Raw genomic sequence first — 23086 nt, forward strand, 5'->3', positions numbered from 1 at the left:
GAAGGTTGTAACACTTGGGGTATTGCGAATTATAGAGGGGTCACTCACGGAGCCATTATAGAATAGTGCAGTTCAAATGGGTTTGGGTGAAAAACTCTTCCCAAGGTAGGAAGAAAGTCATAAGACCTTCTTTTTAGCTTTGGGACCTTGAGGTCATGGGGCCTAGTAGGCCCAGCACAATGGTTGAGCTGAAGGTCAAGCTAGGTCAGCTAAGGCCTAGGTCTGGCCTTCCAGGCCTGAGTCCGGTTTAGGATACTTTGGAGCCATGAAGCTAACTAGAGACCATGTGGGGGTGCCCCAGCAGCTGGCAGTCCCAACCCACTGCCCGACCCACCAGGGGTCGGAGCCCAGTGGGTAGGCTTTGCCCTGGGCCCAAGGGGGCCCTTACCCACGTCCGAGGGGGTGGGGCGGCCTGGCCTCGGGCCGCTGCTTCTCGCCCTCCGTCGGCCGCCAGAGGCTCCCTCTCCCTCTCCCTCTCCTGGGATTTTGCGGCTGGGCTCCCTCTCTCTGCGGCCCTAGAGTTAATCCCATCGGCCGAGGTGAGGCACCTGTTACCCCAGGCCTTCCCCCCGCCCCCCGCGGCCTGTCCACGCTTCCCACCGGGCCTGCTGAAGGGCCCGGCGTGGGGGCCGCACGTGGGCCTCACCCTTGGCCGCCTCGGGCCGGCCCAGGGCGCGAACGCGCGCGGATGCCCAGGCCGCCGATCGCCGGCCCCGCAGCGCCGTGGGGCAGCGCTACGCGCCTCCCGGGGCGGCCCGGCGCGGGGCTAGGCGCGCGTGGGGAGGGGGTGCCGAGGCGCGCGTGGAAGCGGCCGTCGGAGCCGCCCTGCGCGCGGCGCCGGGAGGAAACGGGTGGCGGGGACCCAGCGGGCCGGCGCGGCCGCCACCAGGGGCGGGGGGCGCTGGCGCGGAGCTGGGGGGGCGCGCGGAGGCCGACCCTCCCCGCACGCCCGCCAGCCCGCCCGCGGCGCTCGCGCTCGGTAAGGGGGAGGCAGTGCGCGGGGCGAGGAGCCGAGGAGGGCGGAAGGGAGCAGGGAACATAGCACCGGCATGTACAAAAGGCTGAGTTGCAGGCTGGGGGTGGGGTGGCTCGCGGTTGGGGGAGCCATAGGTTGAGGATCGGAGGCATTATCAGTGGGATCTATTGTTTCCTGGCACATTGGGAGGAAAAACAAAGGGATTTATTATCATCACCCTATAATTTTCTTTCTTTTTTTTCCCCCTCCCTCTCCCCCCCATCCTGATGTGGCCAGGGAGCTCATCTCTCCCCCGTGCTACACTGGAATTCGCCACCGGCAGCCGCAGCCAATGTGTTAGGACTTCAGGTGCTTCCTGGCACAGAGCTAGACTGCGACCTCCAACCATAGCGCTTGGCGTCACCTGCTCTCCCGGCCCGGCCCCGGGGCCGAGGGATTGCGTCCCGAAGCAGGCTTGGGAACCGGCTGCCTCTCAAGTTGGTGTTATTTATGTTTGTCTTTTGTGAGGGCAGGTTTTAAATCCCCGGCGGCCCCAGCGCCCCCGCCTCCGCCCCCTCGGGCTCGAATGGGGGGGGGGTGGCTAGGAGGAGGAGGGAATGGGGTGTGCGACTAGGGGAGAGGGGAGGGTGCTTATGGTTTTTTGTTTTGTTATTTTTTTTTAATGTCAGGGTAAAAGGAGATTGTTGATGCTTTACCAAAAAAAGAAAGAAAAAAAAAAAGCAAAGAAAAAGGCACCACACTCTGAAACCTTCCTTGTTTGTCTGCATGGGCCATGCATGCATGCTGGGCCAGGAAAACGAGTTTGGTTTAAGTGGAAGTGTTTGCTTCTTCAGATGGTTGTACCTGAGAGTAATGTGATCTGGTCTGATATTAATAAAAACAAAACAAAAATGAAAAATCCTTAGAGCTCTGCATTGTTGGCTTTTCTGTAGATCTTGAAGTATTTGACTGCTGGCTTATTGATACTAAAATCCAGCTGTGAGGTGGAGACCAGCGAGCATGCCTTGCCTTTTCAGCCTAAAGTAAATCAGGAATAAACAAATCAGGCCTGTGAAAAGAGGTACCGTGGTATATTTGCTCTTTGATGAGCACATTTTCATACATTGAATCCCATAATGGTCTACATCCCACTCCATAATGCATAATGGCCACTCTTAGGGAAGTTCCACATATTGAATATCACCATTTAGAGTGAAACATACTGATGTTCAAGAACTTTTTAATGCTTGTTTTGCTCTGAGATTGCACTAGTGTTGCTTTTGGGATGTTGTAGATGAGAATATTGGACCAGAAAGACTGGATTAAGCCTCTGTAGGAATGTTTTGGAGTTTTGTAAAAAGGATTCTAAACTTTCACTTGGACAGAAAAACTACCTGATTATGGAAAATTCCAAGTGGTACCGACTTTCTGGACATTTTCATGATTTCTTAAAAGAGATATGAACTGCTGGTTTCTTTTAAGGTCATTATAAAAAGCACTCAAAAGGGCTAAAATGTTGCTTTATATGCGGTGTGAGTGAGCTAGCGAGCCAGTGAGAGAGAGAGAGAGGGAGAGGAGAGAGAATGAAGGGTGTTCTTTTGCTAAGGATCTCATAAGTTGTTTTGGAAACATTTTTTTCTTATTAAAACTAATGAGAATGATAACTTTTACCTTCTGACTTTAACTTTCCGTTTCAGTAAGTAATGTATTCTACTTGACCTGTGGCTAAATCACTTTGAAATAAAAGTGCTAGTTGACTAAACAGAAATTCACCTAAGTATATGAATTCAAACTTCATTCTTTTCTATTACAGATGAACCACTAGCCTTGCTTTGAAAAAGCCATTTTGTGTAACTCTTGACTGTGAATAATTTGCTAATACACCTGTTGGGACAATCACTGACAAAGTATGCTGTTTGAGAGGTCCTTTACTTGACCAAATACTGGTGATTAGAAGAGAGGTTTTGCTTTTTTTTTCCTTTTTTTCCCCTGATCATTATGAACATTGGGTTTTCACCCTTGAAGTAAAAATGTTGAAAGCTGAGTCTTCAGGTGAACGAACCACTCTCAGAAGTGCCTCTCCTCATAGGAATGCATACAGAACTGAGTTCCAGGCACTGAAAAGTGCCTTTGACAAACCTAAGTCAGATGGGGAACAAAAAACAAAAGAAGGTGAGGGCTCCCAGCAGACCAGGGGTAGAAAATATGGCTCCAATGTCAACAGAATTAAAAATCTATTTATGCAGATGGGTATGGAACCCAATGAGAATGCTGCAATCATTGCCAAAACCAGGGGGAAAGGTAGACCTTCCTCTCCCCAGAGAAGAATGAAGCCCAAAGAGTTTCTGGAGAAAACAGATGGCTCGGTTGTTAAATTGGAGTCCTCTGTTTCTGAACGAATTAGTCGATTTGACACAATGTATGATGGCCCTTCATATTCTAAGTTCACAGAGACTCGAAAAATGTTTGAGAGGAGTGTGCATGAGTCAGGACAAAACAACCGCTATTCCCCAAAGAAAGAGAAAGCTGGAGGGAGTGAACCACAGGATGAATGGGGGGGTTCCAAGTCCAACAGAGGCAGCACTGATTCCTTGGACAGCCTTAGCTCCCGCACTGAGGCTGTCTCCCCAACTGTGAGTCAACTGAGTGCAGTATTTGAGAACACTGAGTCCCCCAGTGCCATCATTTCCGAGAAGGCTGAAAGCAGTGACTACTCAGTGACTGGGCATTATCCCCTGAATTTACCATCGGTTACTGTTACCAATCTTGACACCTTTGGCCACCTTAAGGATTCTAATTCTTGGTCTTCTTCGAACAAACACGGTGTTGAAACAGATAATGATCAGAAGACTAATACGACTCCAGTACTAGAAGTGGCTCCTGAAAGTACCTCTCTAGCTTCATTGCTTAGTGAAGAGATTCAGCAGAGCAAGGAAGCCCAGGACTCTGCATCTAACCAAGAGACTCTAGACAGAACTGACAAAGACATTCTTGAAGAATCTTGTGCTGAAAAGAAGGCAATGCCCAAGTCTGAAATCCTTTCACCACAAAACCAACCTTTAGGGAATGCTGAGGCTAATTCGGTTGGGAGTGAGACAGCAAAGCAACAGAGGAAAGAAGAGCTTGCAGGTGGTGATCTTACCTCTCCCAATGCTTCTGTATCCAGCTGTGCAAAAGAAGTAGCTGAAGATTCAAATAATGTTGAGAGTTCCCATGTGTACATGCATAGTGACTATAATGTGTATAGGGTGAGATCCAGGTATAATTCAGACTGGGGAGAGACAGGCACAGAGCAGGATGAGGAGGACAGTGACGAGAACAGCTACTATCAGCCTGATATGGAATACTCGGAAATCGTTGGATTGCCAGAAGAAGAAGAAATCCCAGCAAACAGGAAAATTAAGTTTAGTTGTGCTCCAATTAAGGTAAGTATGCTTTCTCGGTTTGTTTCTTATGTTTGTCTTTAATATTGGGGCCTTCCAAGGAGTTCAAGATTATTGCCATACACCTGTTGTCAGGTGATTTTAAAAGTTTGGTGTTTGAGAGGTATCAGCCACATTTCATAATAACAGTGGAAGAAGCCAATAGTGACTATTATGAAAGTGAAGTTTTGGGAATGTGAGATACATTCCAATGGACTGGAGTTTGAGTAATATGAGCACTGAAAACTAGGAGGGTTGTTTTTTAATTACAGCTTTAACACATATTATTTAGAATTCCTCATAATCAACTTTCTCAATCCAGACACTGCTTTATCTGAGGTATAAGGTACATTGAGTGAATTATGGTTACCTAGAAATGATTTCTTTTTTGTTCCTGTGCTTAAAAATATCGAAATTATTCCTTACTTAAGTATAAGTGGATTACGAAGAATGTTGCTACTTATTTTTCCCATTGCTACTTAGTAGTGAAAATTTGATTATGAAAATACATTAGCTGACTTAAATACTTGGAAAAACTATAACTGTAAACAGCTCCAAGTTCAGAATTGGTTATGTAGCCTTACAGTGAAATTTTTGTGAAAGGAAAACACTGATTTGTCATTCATGGATTTATTTTTACCTCTTAAAAGCTGGATAATTGCCAACTGAATTCAGATACTCTATCTGAATGCTTTCACTTAACTACTAGCATTTAGTATAGAATAGCAGAAAGCGCTTCAGCAGCGTGTGGTGGAACATATTAGCAGATAATGGCAATAGGGGCGGGAGGTGGTTGATGGAGTATCAGAATCCCCAGGAGTGTTTTTCAAAGTATACTTTCTCATCAGTTCAGTCTTTAGATTCTCACATTCTTTCCTTCGGGAATCTGGGTGTGTATGGTGGCAAATATGTAGTGTAAAACCACTTTCTAGGGGCTCCCAGCTTCTACAAAGTGTGTGTGTGTGTGTGTGTGTGTGTGTGTGTGTGTGTGTACATATGATAGATTTAGAAATTCATGTTGTAAATTTGCTCTTCAACTCTTAAAATCACTTAATATGGCTATTTCCCTCTTATTAACTGACATAGAAAGCTGTAATGTTTATATAAACGTGGAGAAGTCTGACATTGCCTAAATTATGAAATACTATTTTGAAATATAGTAATACTCTGTGGAATTTTTTTTGCAGGTGTTAGCAAGCTGATTTTTACCTTATAATATAAGGCAAAAGTTTTGGGTAAGAGTGGGCCATGTCCAGCAGCACTGCATTTAAAATAGAGAGGTACATTCTAGTTTGAGAGCAAGTGACGTTTCCTTGCAGCTTTTTGCCACTTTCCCATGTTATTCTGTCCCTCCCAGCCCCAATCTACTTCTAGGTACTGTCTTCAAAAGTGCCTTCTTCTCAGGCCTACCCAGGAGCTCCCAGTTTCACCACTCATGTCCTTTCCGAACATCATTTTCCCCTTAGGAAGAAAGTAATAAGATTAACTGGTTTCTCACTGAGCAAAGCAGGAATAATGGAAATGAACTCTTCGAGGAGTTTGTTAAAATCAGAAACTGACTTTTTAAATGGAAGGATAACAGTTTATGAAAATTTGAGAAGTAGAACAACCCACTCAACCCAGTGGGTTATATTTGGGTCCTATGCTACACAAAACCTAACTGTACACTAGTAGGTTTGGTGTATTTTAAAGGATTTATCATTGAAGAATTATCTGTTGGGATGTGAACAAACCAGCTTTAGGGGGCATGACTCTTTGAAATTTAGGTGGTTTGTATTTTTGCTATTATTGCTTATAATAATAACAACCATGTTGTCTATTTGATTACAATAACAAATTGGATTTGCAGAGAAGGAAAGATAATATACACAATCCACCTTTCCTGAAGGACGGAGATCACGGTAAGATTTGTGAACAAACTTAATGCATTGCATTTTATTGGCAGTTAACAGGACTAGTTGGAGTGGATCAAGTCTGCAAACAGAAGAATCATTATTATCCCCTTTGTACATGGGACAATTACTCTTTCTTGTTGTTCCTATTGTTGAACATGAAAGTAGATTCACTGGGAAAATTTGAAAACTGCTTTCTACTGGTGCTGTTTTTGTTATTCTACAATTTGTATATGTATAATATATAGCCTCAGAGAGTGGTAAAATAATTAAATTCAACAAGTGTTTAGGGAAGGCTTGTATGTGTTCTGTCAGGCTGCTAACAGCAGGAGACACAAAAATCTATAAGGTTAGCACTTTTCTCTGTGACCTTGTAGAGTCAATTCTTAAACACAATATGTCTAAAATAACCCACGTTATGCAGTGTACAGAATTGTGCTAATGTAGATAGTCCTTGAACAGCAGTTGGCTGTAGTAAATGTGTAGGGAGTGAAAGAGATTTGATAGATTATTTTGAAGAGAGTACATTCAATTATTCCTTATGTTTATTTCCTTATTTTCGGAAAGCTTTACATGTGGAATAGGAAGTTAAGATTTCCAAATGAAATCTTTGGCTTTGAATTTAAACATACTTCCTCTTTAAAAAATGATAGAGAACATTTGTTTAAACTTTTGAAATTATTTTTGAAGCTTTTATATTCATTTCCTGATACTCTGTGTTCAATGAACTATTCCCAACACCTTTAATGTTTTGTTGTGGGTCTTGTTTGTGATCTCTCTGTATGAAGTTGTCCTTGGCATCCAGTTTACTTTTGTAAATGTGTTTTACATAGATATTATCTTAAAGATGCTTTAATGTGGATTTAGAAAAAAAACTGCATAAAAGTCAGTCTTTTCTGTGTAACATATTCCTTGTTGTTAATGATTTTTAAAAATTACTACATTCAGCCAAGCATAATGATACATGTTAGTAATCCTAGTAGAGAGATAGTGAAGACTAAGAGTTGCAGGCCAACCTGAGTTACACTGGTAGTTCCAGAACACCTAGGCTATGAAGGGAGGAGCCTGTCTCATGAAAATCAAATGAGACAAAACAAAACATAAAAAGATCAAATTGTACTACTGGCCAGTTGTTAGCATGACTTATCCTATTATTGCTTATTATTGGGAAGGTGTATGTGTTTATCAGTATCATAGAATATTAGAATGGTATTAATAATAAAGAATATCTCCAAAAGCCTATCTCCAAAAAAATGGCGTAGGAGAAGGTTATGAACTCTATTAATTTGAGACGTGGTATTAAGCATTTATTTTCAGATTTTTTGCAAAACCAAAGACTTGAATTAAAATGTGAGTAAACCAAGGATAGGTAGGGTAATCTTTGTTATTATGTTTTCTATTATGAATGCTTAGTTGCGTCAGGAACAGTATGACTAAAATACACGAATCTGGAGTAGATGTAGTCAGTGGTCAGGGGGAAGTGTATAGCCCATTTAGGAGGCTTTCTAGGCTCTTCAGCTCAAGTTTGTTCTTGGATATCTTTTCCAAGGTCACTACATCCTCATTAAGGAAGTTATAACTGTCAATCACTTATAACCTTCAGGTTTGTTGTCTTGGAACCTAGTGGTATTTGAAAAGAAGATTTTCCTTATCTCCCTGTAAGTAGGGGACTGTGAATTTAATGCTGTGGGTTCTTGTTCTATGCTTTGACTGTTTTCTCAAACTATATGGAGTTTTACAGAGTGACAGTTCACAGGATACATCAAGGGCAGCGATGCTTCCTTGAATAGTTGTTGGAAATGGATGTCTGCATTCTCTCCATCCTTGAATGCTGAGTTATTGTCTGCAGTACTTGAAGCTTTTTGTTCAGGATAGAGTTCAGAGCATAGTCCTAATGATCTGACCTATCCTCTTGAGTTTGTGGGGGCTTCTATTTCTTCTTAGCCATTTTAACAGTGCTTACTAAACTTCAACATGCATATGAATCACTTAGGGATCTTATTAAAATGCAGATCCTATTTCAGTAGGTGTTCTGTGGGAAATTACCTTGCTGCAAGGAACTATGCCAGGCAAGCTATCGCAGAGGTTATGGAATAGAAACACTCGGCAACCAAAGTAAAATGCTTTATGATTTATCAATTCTGTGTAAAACACAAATCTAGGTGCCAGAGGGAAGACATGGAGTAAGTCAACACACTTTAATTTTACGATAAGATGTAAAAAATAATTTGAACGATCATATTACCGGCCTCATGGGCACACAATGCTTGTTTGTTTTGTCTTTTTTTCATTGCTTTGCTTTTTTTATTTATTAATTAAATTTTGTTGACAAGGTGTTGTGCAAAAGGGGTACAGTTACATAATAGGGCAGTGAGTACATTTCTTATGATATCTTACACCTTCGTGTTTTTTTTCCCTTCCCTAGATCAGGTAGGCATATATACAATACCCAGTATACCAAAAACATATACAGTAGCCACGTGGTATACGCCAAAGGAAATTCAGCTAGAACTTTAAATATAACATCAACAATAGAGTTTGCTTATCCTTGTCTTATATGATCATACATATATAGCTTTTGAGCTATTGTGATCCACTGAGAAGTCTATAACAGACCTTTTTATGTTTAGTAGTTGTTTGGTTTTAGTTACATAATGTAATGTCATTGACCCAAACCTGTGGGAAATGTCATTTGACGAGAAGTTTTTTGTTTCGCAGACCTGGTCTCTAGTGTTCCCCCCGCCCCCACCTTAACAGTCAAATATCAAGGTGATCATGCCCCTTTGTTTTCTGTGTTCTAGGCTTGTCTTGCTCAACATTATTTGTTCAAGTTCTGACCATTTACCTGCGAATACCAATATTTTATCATTTCTAATTGCTATGTGGTATTCCATTGTGTTTAGGTACCACATTTTTTGGATCCATTCATCTGTAGAGGGGCATCTGGGTTGTTTCCATATTTTGGCTATTGTGAATTGTGCAGTGATAAACATGGATGTGCAGATGTCTTTTTTATATCCTGAGACCTGTTGTTCAGGATAGATGCCTAGGAGTAGTATGGCTGGGCCATAGGGTAGGTCTATGTTGAGCTTTTTGAGGAACCTCCATACTGTTCTCCAAAGTGTTTGTACTAATTTGCTCTCCCACCAACAGTGGAGAAGGGTTCCTCTTTCCCCGCATTCCCTCCAGCATTTGTTGCCTGAGTTCAAAGTATAGGCCATTCTAACTGGAGTGAGGTGGTATCTCAGGGTTGTTTTTATTTGCATTTCCTTTACTGCCAGGGATGTTGAACATTTCCTCATATGTTTCTTTGCCATTTTTATCTCTTCTCCTGTAAAGTCCCTCTTTAGCTCCTTTGCCCATTTAATAATTGGCATTGCTTTGCTTTTACTTTACTTACTTTCTTAATTACTTTTTTGTGGCAGTAGTAGTCCAGGCTGCCCTGCCTTGAACTCATGATCCTCTGCCCCTTAAGTTCTTGTATGAAAGACCCGTGTGTCTCTCTTTTATATCATTCTTTCACATTGGTGGTATGGTTTTGAGGACCAGATTTGTTATTTGGTCAAGGCTCCTGAGTAATGCCCTGGATCAATGGTGTATATATATACTTGCTCTATGGAAGAGATGTGGCGCAAGGACATGTGGGCATAGTGGCTTTGCCAAGTTGCCTACTGATGAGCCATAGGTTTAATTTGCTTTCCTCAGGTCAAGCACCCAGGATCCGAGAATGGCATGATTGGATGTGATATACCTGTTGCTCAAAGATGGCATAATGATGACTTGGTCCTTTTTGCCCTTAAATCTCTTTGCTCAGTGATTTTCTATTTATTCTGTTTTGTAATTTCACTTAGGGTACTAAGTGCCTCTTGTTAACATGTCTTCTGAGTCCCACTTTTGTTTTCCCAGCTTGTAGTCTCATCGTTGCTTCTTAAGCAAGCCAGTGATGGTCATTTGGTCTTAAAGGAGTTTCTTTTCTAAATTATTTCAGATGAAGCAAGTACTGTGGCTCATGCCTGTAATTCTAGCTACTCAGGAGTCTGAGAAATGAGGATCCTGGTTCAAAACTAGCCCAGGCAGGAAAGTCTGTGAGACTCCAGTTAACCAGCAATAGAGTTCCAGTCTTGAACGGAAAAAGATAAGGGATAGTGCTGAGGCCCTGTGTTCAAGCCCTTGTACTATCACCAAAAAAGTATATATTTATGTATTTCAGGTATTTGCTAGCAATTAATAGCAAAATTTGAACTCTTTTATTTCCCATCATAAGTATTTTGTTTTCTCTTGAAATAGCCTTATAAATTACATTAGTGTTGGGCCCCTGAGCTGTAAAATACGAAATTTGTGAAAAATAGTACTTATTATATTTTTACATTACATACCTTGTAACTCAGTTATGGGCCTATCACATAATAATTGGACTTAAATCTTTATTAGATTTTTTTTAACATCTCTAATACCATTCAAAATGAAGACTAGTTTAAGACTTGGTCAAAAAATTTAATTAGAAGGGGCTGGGGATATGGCCTAGTGGCAAGAGTGCCTGCCTCATATACATAAGGCCCTGGGTTCGATTCCCCAGCACCACATATACAGAAAATGGCCAGAAGTGGCGCTGTGGCTCAAGTGGCAGAATGCTAGCCTTGAGCAAAAAGACGCCAGGGACAGTGCTCAGGCCCTGAGTCCAAGCCCCAGGACTGGCCAAAAAAAAAAAAATTAAAAATTTAATTAGAAATAAGATAAGTTTTGTGTAAACAAAATAAACATTGTTATAGATTCTGAAAATAATTTGTTGGATTTTGTGCTTATTACCTGGTCTCATTAATATTTTAAAATTTCTCTATAGTTTTTCATTTTTTTAAACTTCATTATATACCACAGTTCTCATTTTGATAAGAAAAAAAAACAACTTGAAGTGCTTTACAGTTTTCTTCCTGGTCACTTAAAAATTTTTCTCTTGATTCTAATGTCTTTGCTGGCATAGAAATTTAGGAATAAAAATACTTAGAGGTAATCTAGTGTAATTTCCCAGTCACTTCAGGAAACTATTCATTCAATAGCATATAACTGACAGATGATCTTTCTGCTTCTACTTGAATAATTCCACTTACAGGGAGTTTATTACTTTGAAAGGTAAAAGGAAAGTTAGAAGGAAGGACGTGTGTGTATGTGTTTAATTTTAATTAGAATTTTTATTGAGGTATAATTCACATAACATAAAAATCCATCATTTTCAAGTTGAATGATTTTAGTATATTTACTGTATTGTGGTGCTATCAATATAATCTAATTCTAGCAAATTTCCATCACCCTAGAAAGAAACTCTGTGCCTGTTAGTAGTCATTCCCAATTCTTTGTTCTCTGTCCTCTGGCAAACACGAATCTACTTCCTGTCTCTATGAATTTGTCTCTTCTGGACATTTTATATAAATGAAATCAGGAGCATTCTTTTTAAAAGATATGTATATATATACACACACATATATATACACCCCCACATATACATGTATACACACTCAGAAAAATATACATATACTTAGGATATGTTAAGTTTAAGATACTGGGAGGGTTGCAGACCATAGGAATGTTTAGAGAGCAAAGGCAGTAAGTAGTTTTCAGGAGGATGAGATATGGTGTAAAAATTATGTAGTAAGATGTGCAATCAACATATACTGTCTGCCTTTTTATTAAAGAGAAAAATTATGAAGCAGAGGAGACAGCAGGATCAACATCTGTAAGGCTATACATGCTGCTGTGCAAGCCTAAGTGTTTGAATCAGCACAGGGTTCTCTAAAAGCATAGATCATACTGCTTTTTAAAAAATCTTTCTGTTGATTGCTGTTCTTGCTCTTGGTATTCTCTGACATTGATTCCAATTGCTGATGGGCAAACTCCAATGTTTGTTTAAAACATTCCCTCATCCTTTAATATGTCAATATAGAGTTCACGTATCTACTTGCTGTTATCTTTATAAGATGAGTGATTTGGAGGAAGAATTTACTTCATATTGTTTTCAGAAACACACTGTCCATATTATTGTTAATCTTATTAACTGGTAATAACAAAGGTAACACTGACAGTTACTTGATATTCTGTAAGCTTGGACAAATATGCCTCCTGAGGCTTTGGGTTTCTTACTTGTAATTGACACTGTCTTCCTTGTAATTTATTCCTCAGATGTCTTCCCAGCTTAGTATTTTACAGTTCACCGCTTAGTTCTTAAACATAATTGTACTGTACAATAACCTATTTCATCAGAAAAATACTGAACACATTTTGTTGAAATATTAAAAATAAAGGACTTATGTGAAATTACTCTTAAGAGGTTGCTGATGCTCTAAATACAATTAAAAGCTTAAAAATGGTTAAAATATTGAATTCAATGGAGTACATTTTTACAGAGTGAATTTTTTTAGAGCAGCTTGACTTTTGAAAGTATGGGTTGAACTATATATTAACACACCCTGCTAAAGAGCCTAAGAATAAAGAAAGAAATGTTTTGTAATGTAGTTGCTGACATATTAATTGCTTCACTCCCTTTTTGTTCTGGAAATAGCTTCATGGCACAGTTCAGCATGATTGAAATATTGATAATGTTTTGCACAATTTCTAAATTTTCAGCCTGAAAATCTGTCTCTCTCTCACGGACCTATCCTTACAAAGAATACAAAGAAATAACCACAGCATAAGGATATGTGGAATTTTTATATTTTAGAAAGAAGAAAGTTGTTCTTTGCTTGTTTAACCCATCTTTCTGGGATTTACCCAAAGACTTAGCTAAATAGTTAAAAGGATTCTTCTTATATTTGTGCATGATGATAAGTGGTTTTAAATGAAACTGTTTCTTCCTGCACATGGGAGTCAGATAATGAGCTTTGTGCTGGAAAGTGAACCTCCCAAACAATTTCCCATCCCAGTTGAAATATTGGGCTAGACTGGGGCACGTAGTGACTGGTAGGCATGGTAAAAGTGAGCAAAGTTGTGTTGATGGAGATTCTAGGAGTGACCAGGTTAGAGATATCCAGGACAGATATTTGACATTTTTCTCTTGAGGCTTTTGGACCAGTATGGACATAAGAAGTAGTGCCTTGAGCCTGTTAGGATACAGTGAAATGGAAGCATTTCTTTTATTCATGTCAGATTTTACTTCATTGACAATAGCAATAATTAAAACCAGGCCTTCACTGACTTTCTATATGTGCATTGTGCTAAATTAATGTTCCATGGGTATCCACTCCATAGTAATTTCATCTTATTCTTCTTTTGCACAGCATTGGGGATTTTCCATGATAAGTTTACAAAAATAAATGTATTTGCTAAAATACATACTGCGTAAATTATTACTCAGAAAGGTTTATTAGTTTCTAATTAGCACCTCGCTGCATTAGCATTGCATCTTCAGAGTCCTTGCACCAGCATTATATTCTTCTTTTCCTTCTGGTAAATGAAAAGGTCTATCATAATTTCTACATATTACATGGATTTATTGGTGAGATGTAGGGTTTTTTGTTACATATTTGTTGGCCTATTATTATTATTTCTACAATATGATCTCATTAGGTAACTCAGTCTAGTCTTGAGTCTATAATTCTCCTGCCTCGGCCTCCTGAGTGCTGGGATTACAGGCCTGTGCCACCACTTCTCATGTTATTTTATTAAAGTTCTGAGTCTTAAACCTGAGCCTCACTCATGCAAATGTCCTACTACTGAGCCACATTCCCATCCCATTGTAGAATTCCTCAATAGGGTTTCTGAGTGTTGCTTACTACCTGCTTTATCTGCAAGGACCATATTCAATTTGTCACTTATGTTAGGAGAAAGTTAAAGCAACTTACATATCCAGATATAGCAGAATGGATAGATTCCTTATGATAGATACGTATAGTGTAATAAGATAAGATTTTCTCACTTCTCTTTTTCTGAGGTTATTTTAGGATGAGAAGTATTTTATAATAAACAGTCTGGTCAGTTGCTTAAAGCACTGCAACTCATTTATATTTTGGAAACATATGTATTTGAACAAAGATAGTAACTCAGGTATTTACTGGGTAGAAGGAATAAAGGTGATGTTTCAAAAATATTTCTACTTCTAGATTTGCTCTGTTTTTAAAATAGTGAGTACATGTTACTTATTACATAAAAATTGTGGTAAAGGGATATAAATGGATTAGCAATAGCAACTTAAGGAAGTTGACATGCTTTTTGTCATGCGTCCGAAATTCTTTCTCTCCTCCCCTCCTCCCCTGTGTGCTGTGGATCAAACCCAGGGTCTTGAACATATTAGTCTAGAGCTGTGTCAGTGAGCTATACTCCCAGTGTGTGATGTCTACAATTCTAATTGTTACTCTAATTTTTAACCATTGGTAAAATTCATCTTATATTTGTGGCTGTTTCTGAGTTTTAAGAGGTAGGACCTTTTAATTTATTTTGAATCACAACAATAACATTTGCATAAGCCTTAGGTGTTTTCCTTGTATTCAGCTATTTTGTACCTGATATCCTGAACTTACTTAACAAATGCTTTCAGAAGTCAATATAATGGATTTGAAGCGAAACATATTTTAGTGAGTAGTCTTATTAAAACAATAAGCATTTATCGGAGAAAGCCTAACCATTTTCCCATGTGAGCTCCTGTCTTTTTGATCTGTTAGATTATTGAACCTAAATCGACTTCCTGTCTGTGAAGGGGAGGGAGTGGAGATGTCAACTTCAGTTTCTTCCATGCCTGTAATGCTGTGAAAAATACTTTTCCACACTCAGTTAAAAACAGGATTTTGAGTTCTAGGCCTCCACAGAGTCCTTTTGAATATGTTTCCTGTTCCAGAACATGAGCCAATATGTGCTTTCCTGTTGTTCTTAACAAGAGTAGTAGCTGAGATTCATTTGATGTATGATTAGACAGTATGATAATATATAATATTTTTAGTTAGTGTCAAAGGTCAGTTCCTCTATGCATTTGATAGTTTTCCACTTTTGAAGAGTTTTGGTAGATAACTTTGCAGTAAAGCTGAAGTCTGAAATTAGACGTTTGAAGTATTGCTTCTGGTCAAATTCGTCAGGTGAACTCTAACCTTAGAGTGGTGAGCAATTCTGGCATTTTATAGGTTTTGATAAAGTCCTAATTAACATGATTTTGTATATAATCTGATATTGCATTATGATTTTTTGTCATTAAGGCCACTTACCTTAGAGTTGAGAGCAGTTCTAGCATTTTATAAGTTCTGATGAAGTCCTACTTAAGTTGATTTCTTATATAATCTGATATTTTATTGTGATTTTTTGTTATTAAGTATGCTTAAACCTTCCTATAATATTCCTGGAAATTCTGTTAATAGTTTATTGAATACTGAATTCCTACTAGTGATACTCACATGACTTTCTAATTTTAAAAGCTATTTAAAGGGAACAGAAAAATAAAATAGTCTGATTTAAACTTTTAAAAAATATACTGGTTTAAAAGACAATAGGAGTTCAAGATGATATAATTTTATTGGTTGACTTGACTCAGTGGTAGCATTCTTAGCTAACTATATACCCAGCCATGTTTCTCTGAGTAATACTTTAGAGAACTGGAGGGTTCTCAGGAGATTAACCATTTACAGATGAAGGCATCAGGAGAGTCCTAGTCTGGAGGTAACTTGATTTTGGCTGATATTGTCTTAGGCAGTTCTTACCCTGAATCTAGAAAGGAAATCCATTGGTTCGATTTGATACATTAGAGCCATAAGGTGTTTGTTGTGGTTGGTGGAGGAAGGTGGAAATAAACTGAGAATATTGATACAAGTATTTCTGAATGTGTCTCTGGATCCCCACATCTGATATATTTAATGTGTAGTTTATATTTAATATTAAGTTCAATGGATTAGTCACAGATCTCCAGACAGGGCCAATATCATGGGATTTATTTTAAAGAATTAAGTAGTTCACATGATTATAGAAGACACTCAAGTCAAATCTGTAGCTTGGTTGGCAGATTAGAGAGCTCCTGTTGTAGTTAAGTACAAAATTCTTTTTTTTAAATTAAATTTTATTGTCAAGGTGATGTACAGAGGGGTTACAGTTACATAATAAGGTAGTGAGTACATTTCTTGTCATATTTGTTACACCCTCCCTCATTTTTCTTTCCTTTCCCTAGTTCAGATAAGCATATATACAGTATCCAGTGTACCAAAATCATATACAGTGACCACAGGGGGTACGCCAAAGGAAATTCACCTAGTACATTAAACATAATGACAACAATAAGATCCTCCTGTTTCCATCTCTTGGAGTTCATTTTGCTTAGCCCCATTTTATATAATCATATGTATGTAGCTGTTGAGCTATTGTGACCCTCTGATAGGTCTATCCTAGACCTTTTTATGTTTATTTAGTAATTGTTTGGTTTTAGAGACATACTGTAAAGTCAGTGACCAAAACATGTGGAAATACCATTTGAAAAGAAGTTTGTTATTTTACAGACATGATCTCTATTGTTCCTCCCCCCTTACCACCCCCCTCTGCTAACAACCACATATCAGGGAGACCATGCACCTTTGCTCTCTGTGTTCTAGGCTTGTCTTGCTCAACATTATTTGTTCATTTCCCTGTAAATACCATTATTTTATCATTTCTTTTTTCTTTTTTTTTAAGTTTTTATTATCAAACGGAATTACAGAGAGGTCACAGTTTCATACATTAGGCATTGGATACATTTCTTGTACTGTTTGTTACTTTGTCCCTCGTTCTCTCTCCCTTTCCCTTCCCCCACCCCCACATGAGTTGTTCACTTCACTTACACCAGTTTTGCAAGTATTGCTTTTGTAGTTGTTTGTCTTTTTTTTTACCCTGTGTCTCTCAATTTTGGTATTCCCTTTCAATTTCCTAGTTCTAATACCAGTATACCCAGTTTCCAATATACTCAGATAAGATACAGAGCTAGTGTAGGTACAACTACAGGAAGGTGATACAAGAAGATCATCAATAATAGAAGCTACAGTTACACATGGGACGTTGAAAGTAGTTACAACTGGGATATAACAATCGTTTCCATAACCTGGAGTTCATTTCACTTAGCATCATCTTATGTGTTCATAAGGGTATAGCTATTGGACTCTTGTGATCCTCTGCTGTGACTTGCCTAAACCTGTGCTAATTATTCCCTATGAGGGAGACCATAGAGTGCATGTTTCTTTGGGTCTGGCTCATTTCACTTAGTATAACTTTTTCCAAGCCATTGTATACAGATACCACATTTTTTGGATCCATTTGTCTGTAGTGGGGCATCTGAGTTGTTTCCATATTTTGGCTATTGTGAATTGTGCAGCGATAAACATGGATATGCAGGTGTCTTTGTGGTATCCTGGATCCTGTTGTTCAGGATAGATGCCTAGGAATGGAATGGCTGGGTCATAGGGTATGGCTATGGTGAGTTTTTGAGGAACCTCCATACTGCACTTCCAGAGAAATTCTTGATTGAAGGAAGTCAGAATTGTTAGATTCAAGGTTTTCAGTTGTTGGAAAAGTTTCATCAAAATTATGGGGGGAGCTTAGCTTTATTCACAGCCCATCAATTTATAAGTTAATTGCACTTAAAAACACCATAAAACATGTAGACTAATCCTCAACCAAGGACTTGGCAATGGTCCACCAAGTTGGCACACACAATCACAGATCACAATTCATTTTCTTATTTGGTTGCTCCCCTTGAATCTGTGTCAGAGGGAAAACAATTCTCCCTACCCCTAATCTGTTTAGGAGGGAGTTGGTTCAGCTCTGTCTCTTATTGGGAAATCTGCTGACGGAGTTCTCCTTTCAGGGGAATGGACCATCACTTGCTTTGTAACCAGATAGTCTTGAATTCAGAGCCTGCTGACTTATGATTATCTTTTCACTTTTCTTTTGTTTTCTTCTCTTGCCTTTCTTGTGTAGTTACTTGTTTGTTTGCATGCTGGTTTATTTTACAGCCAGAGTCTTAGGTACAGTGTCCTAGCTAACCTGAAACTCTAGGCTCCAAGGACCTTTTTGCTTCTAGTACTTCAGGCACGGGCCATCCTGCTCTCTGGGTGATTGTCTTCATAAACTTTCAGATGAGAACTTCTTTTTTGGTGGAGTGTCTCTAGGACTGTCACTTTGTAGTCACTTCCTTCATATAAATGACCTTTGTTATCTTTTCTCAGTGCCCCACCCTCACCTACAGGTCCACATTTGAGATTGTGCTAATATAATTGTATATGTATAGGACTTATACGATTTATTTCTTGGTTAAAATTCTTCATGTTGGCTGCTGTGGATGACAGTTGCGTGATTTCATTACAGGTTATGAGCTTTTCTGGCCAATGCTTTGGTAAGCTGAAGCTGTTGTACTCACTTTCATTGGGAAATCTCAGTCTATTGCCCTGTAAGTTAATGAAAATTCATAAAGTAACAAGGGGTAGTCATTAAAGTATGGGTTTGTGGATATGATTGAAGGGGGATGGTGTTTCTTTTACCTTAACTTTATAACTACTCTGAGTGATCACTCAAGCTTGTAATTAGTTGTGAGATCTAAAAGTTAAGGCTCCATCAGAAAGTTTTAAAGCTACTTAGACATTGCAGAAACTTGCCACATTTTTGGTAACCTATATATATATGCATATATTCATATTCTTATAATAAATATAATTTAAAATGTAATTAAAGGAGGCAATTGAATTATTTCTTACAATTTAGTCTCTTTGTCCCTCTTTTATTTATTCGTATGTTTACTGTAATGGAATTTCTTTTTTTCCTCTTCATTCAGTAAGTAGAGTGGAGTAGAGTTATTCATTTTTTGGTTATTTTCTCCCCTTACTCCCTTAATATTGATGTGTGTGTGTGTGTGTGTGTGTGTGTGTGTGTGTGTGTTTGCTCATGCATATATACGCGCTGGCCCCAGGGCTTGAACTCAGGGCCTTGGTGCTGTCGCTGAACTTCTTTCGCTCAAGGATGAGGCTCTACCACTTGAGCTCCATTTATAGTTTTTTTTTGTTGCTTAATTGGATATGAGTCTCACGGGGTTTCTTGCCTGGGCTAGCTTTGAACCACGATTCTCAGATCTCAGCCTTGTAAGTAGCTGGGATTACAGGTGTGAGCCACTAGCATCCAGCTCTTAATATTGATTTTCGCACTGTGTTTGCTTTCAATTCCAGAGATATGTTACAATTTTGTAAATATTTTAGAAGTTGTTCTTCTTATTCTCTAATCAAGCTCTTACTGAGCATGACTTTGTTTATCTGGAAACTAGTTTTACATTTTTCTCTGTGATTTGTATGTAATTAGTAGTAAATTGCATAGAAGTAAGGAATCCAAGGCCCTGAAATCATTTTTTGCCTGTATGTTTCCACTATGAATTACATTATCCAGAAGATGTCTGACAGTTGTTATTAAGATGAAGTATGAAATGGCTTTGCTCATTCATGCAAATTTGTTTATCTATAAACACATTTCCTCTAAGCAGAAATAGCTTTTAGTAGCACTCTAAGGGGAAAAAAATGACTGTGCTGTTTTCTATATGTTTGTTTTAAAATTAGTAATAACATTTTGGGTTTCATGAACATTTTTTGAGATATAATTTAAAAAATAGTACAGTCATATATGTGGTGCATGCCTGTAATCTTAGCACTAGGAGGTTGAAGTACTATGTTGTGAGCTCCAGGCCAACCTAGACTACAGAGTAAAACTTGTGTCCAAATACAACAACAACAACAAAAACAATAAAATAAAATAAGAAATGCAAAAGCAAACAAACAAAGGACAAGGACAGTGTAGTTACTGAGGGTAAAGAATAAGCATAGTATATTCAGGAGATTATTTCGGAACCCATGGTAATTTCTTCTTTATGTAATAGTGGAACCATATAAGTTATTGTTTTCCTATTTATAAAATAGGTGCAATAAAAACTTACAATAAAAGCACCTTTTAGAAAGATTTTGGGAAGAGTATATGACTTTATTCTTAGGAATGTTTGGTATGTTATTGGTGTGAATTGAGCTAATATGGCAGATCTGACTTTATTTTGGCTGATATTTTTAGTTTTGAGATTACCATGATTATAACATTCTATAATTTTATGTGGTCCTTTGTCAAATTTGACAATTCATCTGTTATGCAAGTACTCATAAGTAACTTATGTTACTGCTATTTAGAGAAGGATTGTCTCGTGAGTTAATAGCAGTCCACAAACATTATTGAATAGGCTTAAAATGTGTTTAGCTTGGCATTCTGCTGCATGAATATTAAGATACATATGACAACTGTTGTAGTTCAAGAAGTTATAATTTTGTGGATGAGGTAGAGAAGATATTCATAAGGTAGTGTGGTAAGTGCTATGCTATGGACATATGCATATATACATTTAGTGTTCAAACTGTGATGCCTTTGAGAATAAGAGAGGAACATGAAAATAATTACAAATATTTTAAAAATGAGATTGTCTGGTGTATTATTATTAAAAAGAGAGGACATAGACACTATTTTTTTAATTCTTTTTTGTATCTATTGTCTGCATTGACCTTATAATTTGTTGCCAAAATAAAGATACTTTATGGTGGACACTTTACAGATATATACCTGTAATCCCAGCTGTTTGGAGCTATTTGGGGAGGACCACAGTGTGAAGATAAGCAAAACTTAGTGAGACTCCTATCTCAAAAACAAGTCAGGGATAGTGTCACATACTTGTTATCCCAGTTCTCACTGGGGAGGTGGATATAAGAGGACTATAATCCAAAGCCAGCTCCAGCAAAGTTAGCTCTAGACTCTATTTGAAAAAAGAACTAAAGGCAAAAGGACTGAGTCTGTGGCTCAAAATTGGTACACCTTGAGAGTACAAAGGGGCGCAGTTAATTCTTAGATGGGGAAAACAGATTTCACCAGGACTGACAGTAAAAGCCAGTGCACACAGTCACCTGGCACTGGGGCTTCTGAGCAACGGTGTGTACCTTCACCACAAGGATGAGGATCATCAGTTATTGAGGAAGGAATGCTTCAGAGGAAGCTTTGATGATAGGTAAAACTTAATCAGGTCCAGAAGTAGGAAACTAAGCCAAAACAATAGTGTGTTCAAGAACATAAGAAGTAAGTTCCAATGATTAAAGGAAGTTGTGTTTGTGTATGCATTCGCATGTAAAGGTGTAGGCAGGTATAGACTTGTCTACACAAAGGTATTGGAAATACAAGTAACTATAAATAAATGAAAGAATGTAACAAGCAATGTTAAGTTAAATGCTAATGGTAAGCAGTTATTGATGAATGTTAGGGGATAGATTTTGTTGATATTTTGCTGTATGAAAGGCTGAAAGCAGAATTCACCAATTCTCCATTCTTTCTATTCTTCTTTTTTTTTTCTTATTTATTGTCAAAGTGATGAACAGAGAGAAAGGTTACAGTTTCATACATTAGGCCTTGGGTACATTTCTTGTACTGTTTGTTACCTCCTCCCTCATTCCCCCCTCCCCCTCTCCCCATGAGTTGTTCAGTTGGTTTACACCAAATGGTTTTGCAAGTATTGCTTTTGGAGTCATTTGTCTTTTTATCCTTTGTTTTTCTATTCTTTTGTTTTTTTGGCCAGTCCTGGGCCTTGGACTCAGGGCCTGAGCACTGTCCCTGGCTTCTTCCCGCTCAAGGCTAGCACTCTGCCACTTGAGCCACAGCACCGCTTCTGGCCATTTTCTGTATATGTGGTGCTGGGGAATCGAACCTAGGGCCTCGTGTATCTGAGGCAGGCACTCTTGCCACTAGGCTATATCCCCAGCCCTGTTTTTCTATTCTTGAAGCAGAACTCTTAGAAATTTTCTTCCTGTTCCTTGTCCCCCTCTTGCTGGCTTAGCTGAAGCCCACTGACGACCCTGCAGACCACTCCATGGCCTTCCCCCAGACACTTAATGATTAACGTGACTTGGAAGCTAACTGGGAGTTGGTCAGGTACATTTCTAAACTTGCTACTTACTTACCTTTCCAATTGTGTTTGCTATTCGAAATTACTCAAAGGGTTGTTAACACATGAGTATGGAAAGGATGATATTTTTTCTTATAAAAAATGTGAATTGGAGCTGGGAGCTTATGGCTCGTGCTTGTAATTCAAACAGATCTCAGGAGGCTGAGATCTGAGGATTGTGCTTAGAAGCCAGCCAGGGTAGGAAAGTAATGATATTTTAAAAAATATGTAATTGTTATTGTAAAGGTGATATACAGAGGTTACAGTTACATAAGTCAGGTAATGAGTACATTTCTTTTTCAACGATGTCACCCCTTCCCTTGCTCTCTTATCTCCAGTTAGCCATCAAAAAACTGGAAGTCAAGCCGTGAGTAAAATGATAGAGCAGCAGTGCTGAATCACAAAGCTAAGGGACAGTGTTCAGGCCCTGAGTTCAAATCCTAGTACTGGCATGTGATATACACACACTGTGAAATGGGATCTTTGGAAAGATCTGGTAAAGATCTCGCTTTAAGTGTTGCTGTCTCTTTTTTCTTTTTCTTTATTGTCAAAGTGATGTACAGAGGGGTTACAGTTTCATATGTAAGGCAGTGGGTACATTTCTTGTACAATTTGTTACCTCCTCCTTTCCCTAGTTCTAATACACATATATACAGTATCCAGGGTTCTAAGATCAGATGCAATGATGGCAGGGGTTAAAACCACAGGAAGGGAATACGAGAGAGAGAGAAAAAAAAGGGACTATTTCACATGGCATGTTGAAAATAATTACAGCCATGATATACCACTTGTTTCCATTATGTGGAGTTCATTTCACTTAGCATTACCTTATGTGTTCATATGGGTATAGTAGCTATTGGGCTGTTGTGATCTTCAGCTATGACTAACC

The 23086-nt window shown here is 38.7% G+C and overlaps 1 protein-coding gene across 6 annotated transcripts in view; it reads left to right on the forward strand.

The window, feature by feature from the left end:
* Positions 1 to 406: 406 nt before the first annotated feature.
* Ppp1r9a (protein phosphatase 1 regulatory subunit 9A) overlaps positions 407 to 23086 on the forward strand; it is a 275864-nt gene continuing 253184 nt past the window's right edge. For 3 of the 6 annotated variants that reach the window (XM_048340055.1, XM_048340053.1, XM_048340054.1), the window contains exons 1-2: positions 1025 to 1452; positions 2769 to 4380. In XM_048340055.1, the coding sequence (XP_048196012.1) occupies positions 2986 to 4380 (1395 nt within the window). In that variant the 5' untranslated portion in view covers positions 1025 to 1452; positions 2769 to 2985. Of the gene's footprint in view, positions 540 to 848; positions 980 to 1024; positions 1453 to 2768; positions 4381 to 23086 lie in introns of those variants that run through there. The other 3 variants (XM_048340051.1, XM_048340052.1, XM_048340056.1) reach the window with 3 other exon arrangements.

This window comes from Perognathus longimembris, chromosome 2 (assembly GCF_023159225.1).
Source record: "Perognathus longimembris pacificus isolate PPM17 chromosome 2, ASM2315922v1, whole genome shotgun sequence".
Taxonomy (NCBI): Eukaryota; Metazoa; Chordata; class Mammalia; order Rodentia; family Heteromyidae; genus Perognathus; species Perognathus longimembris.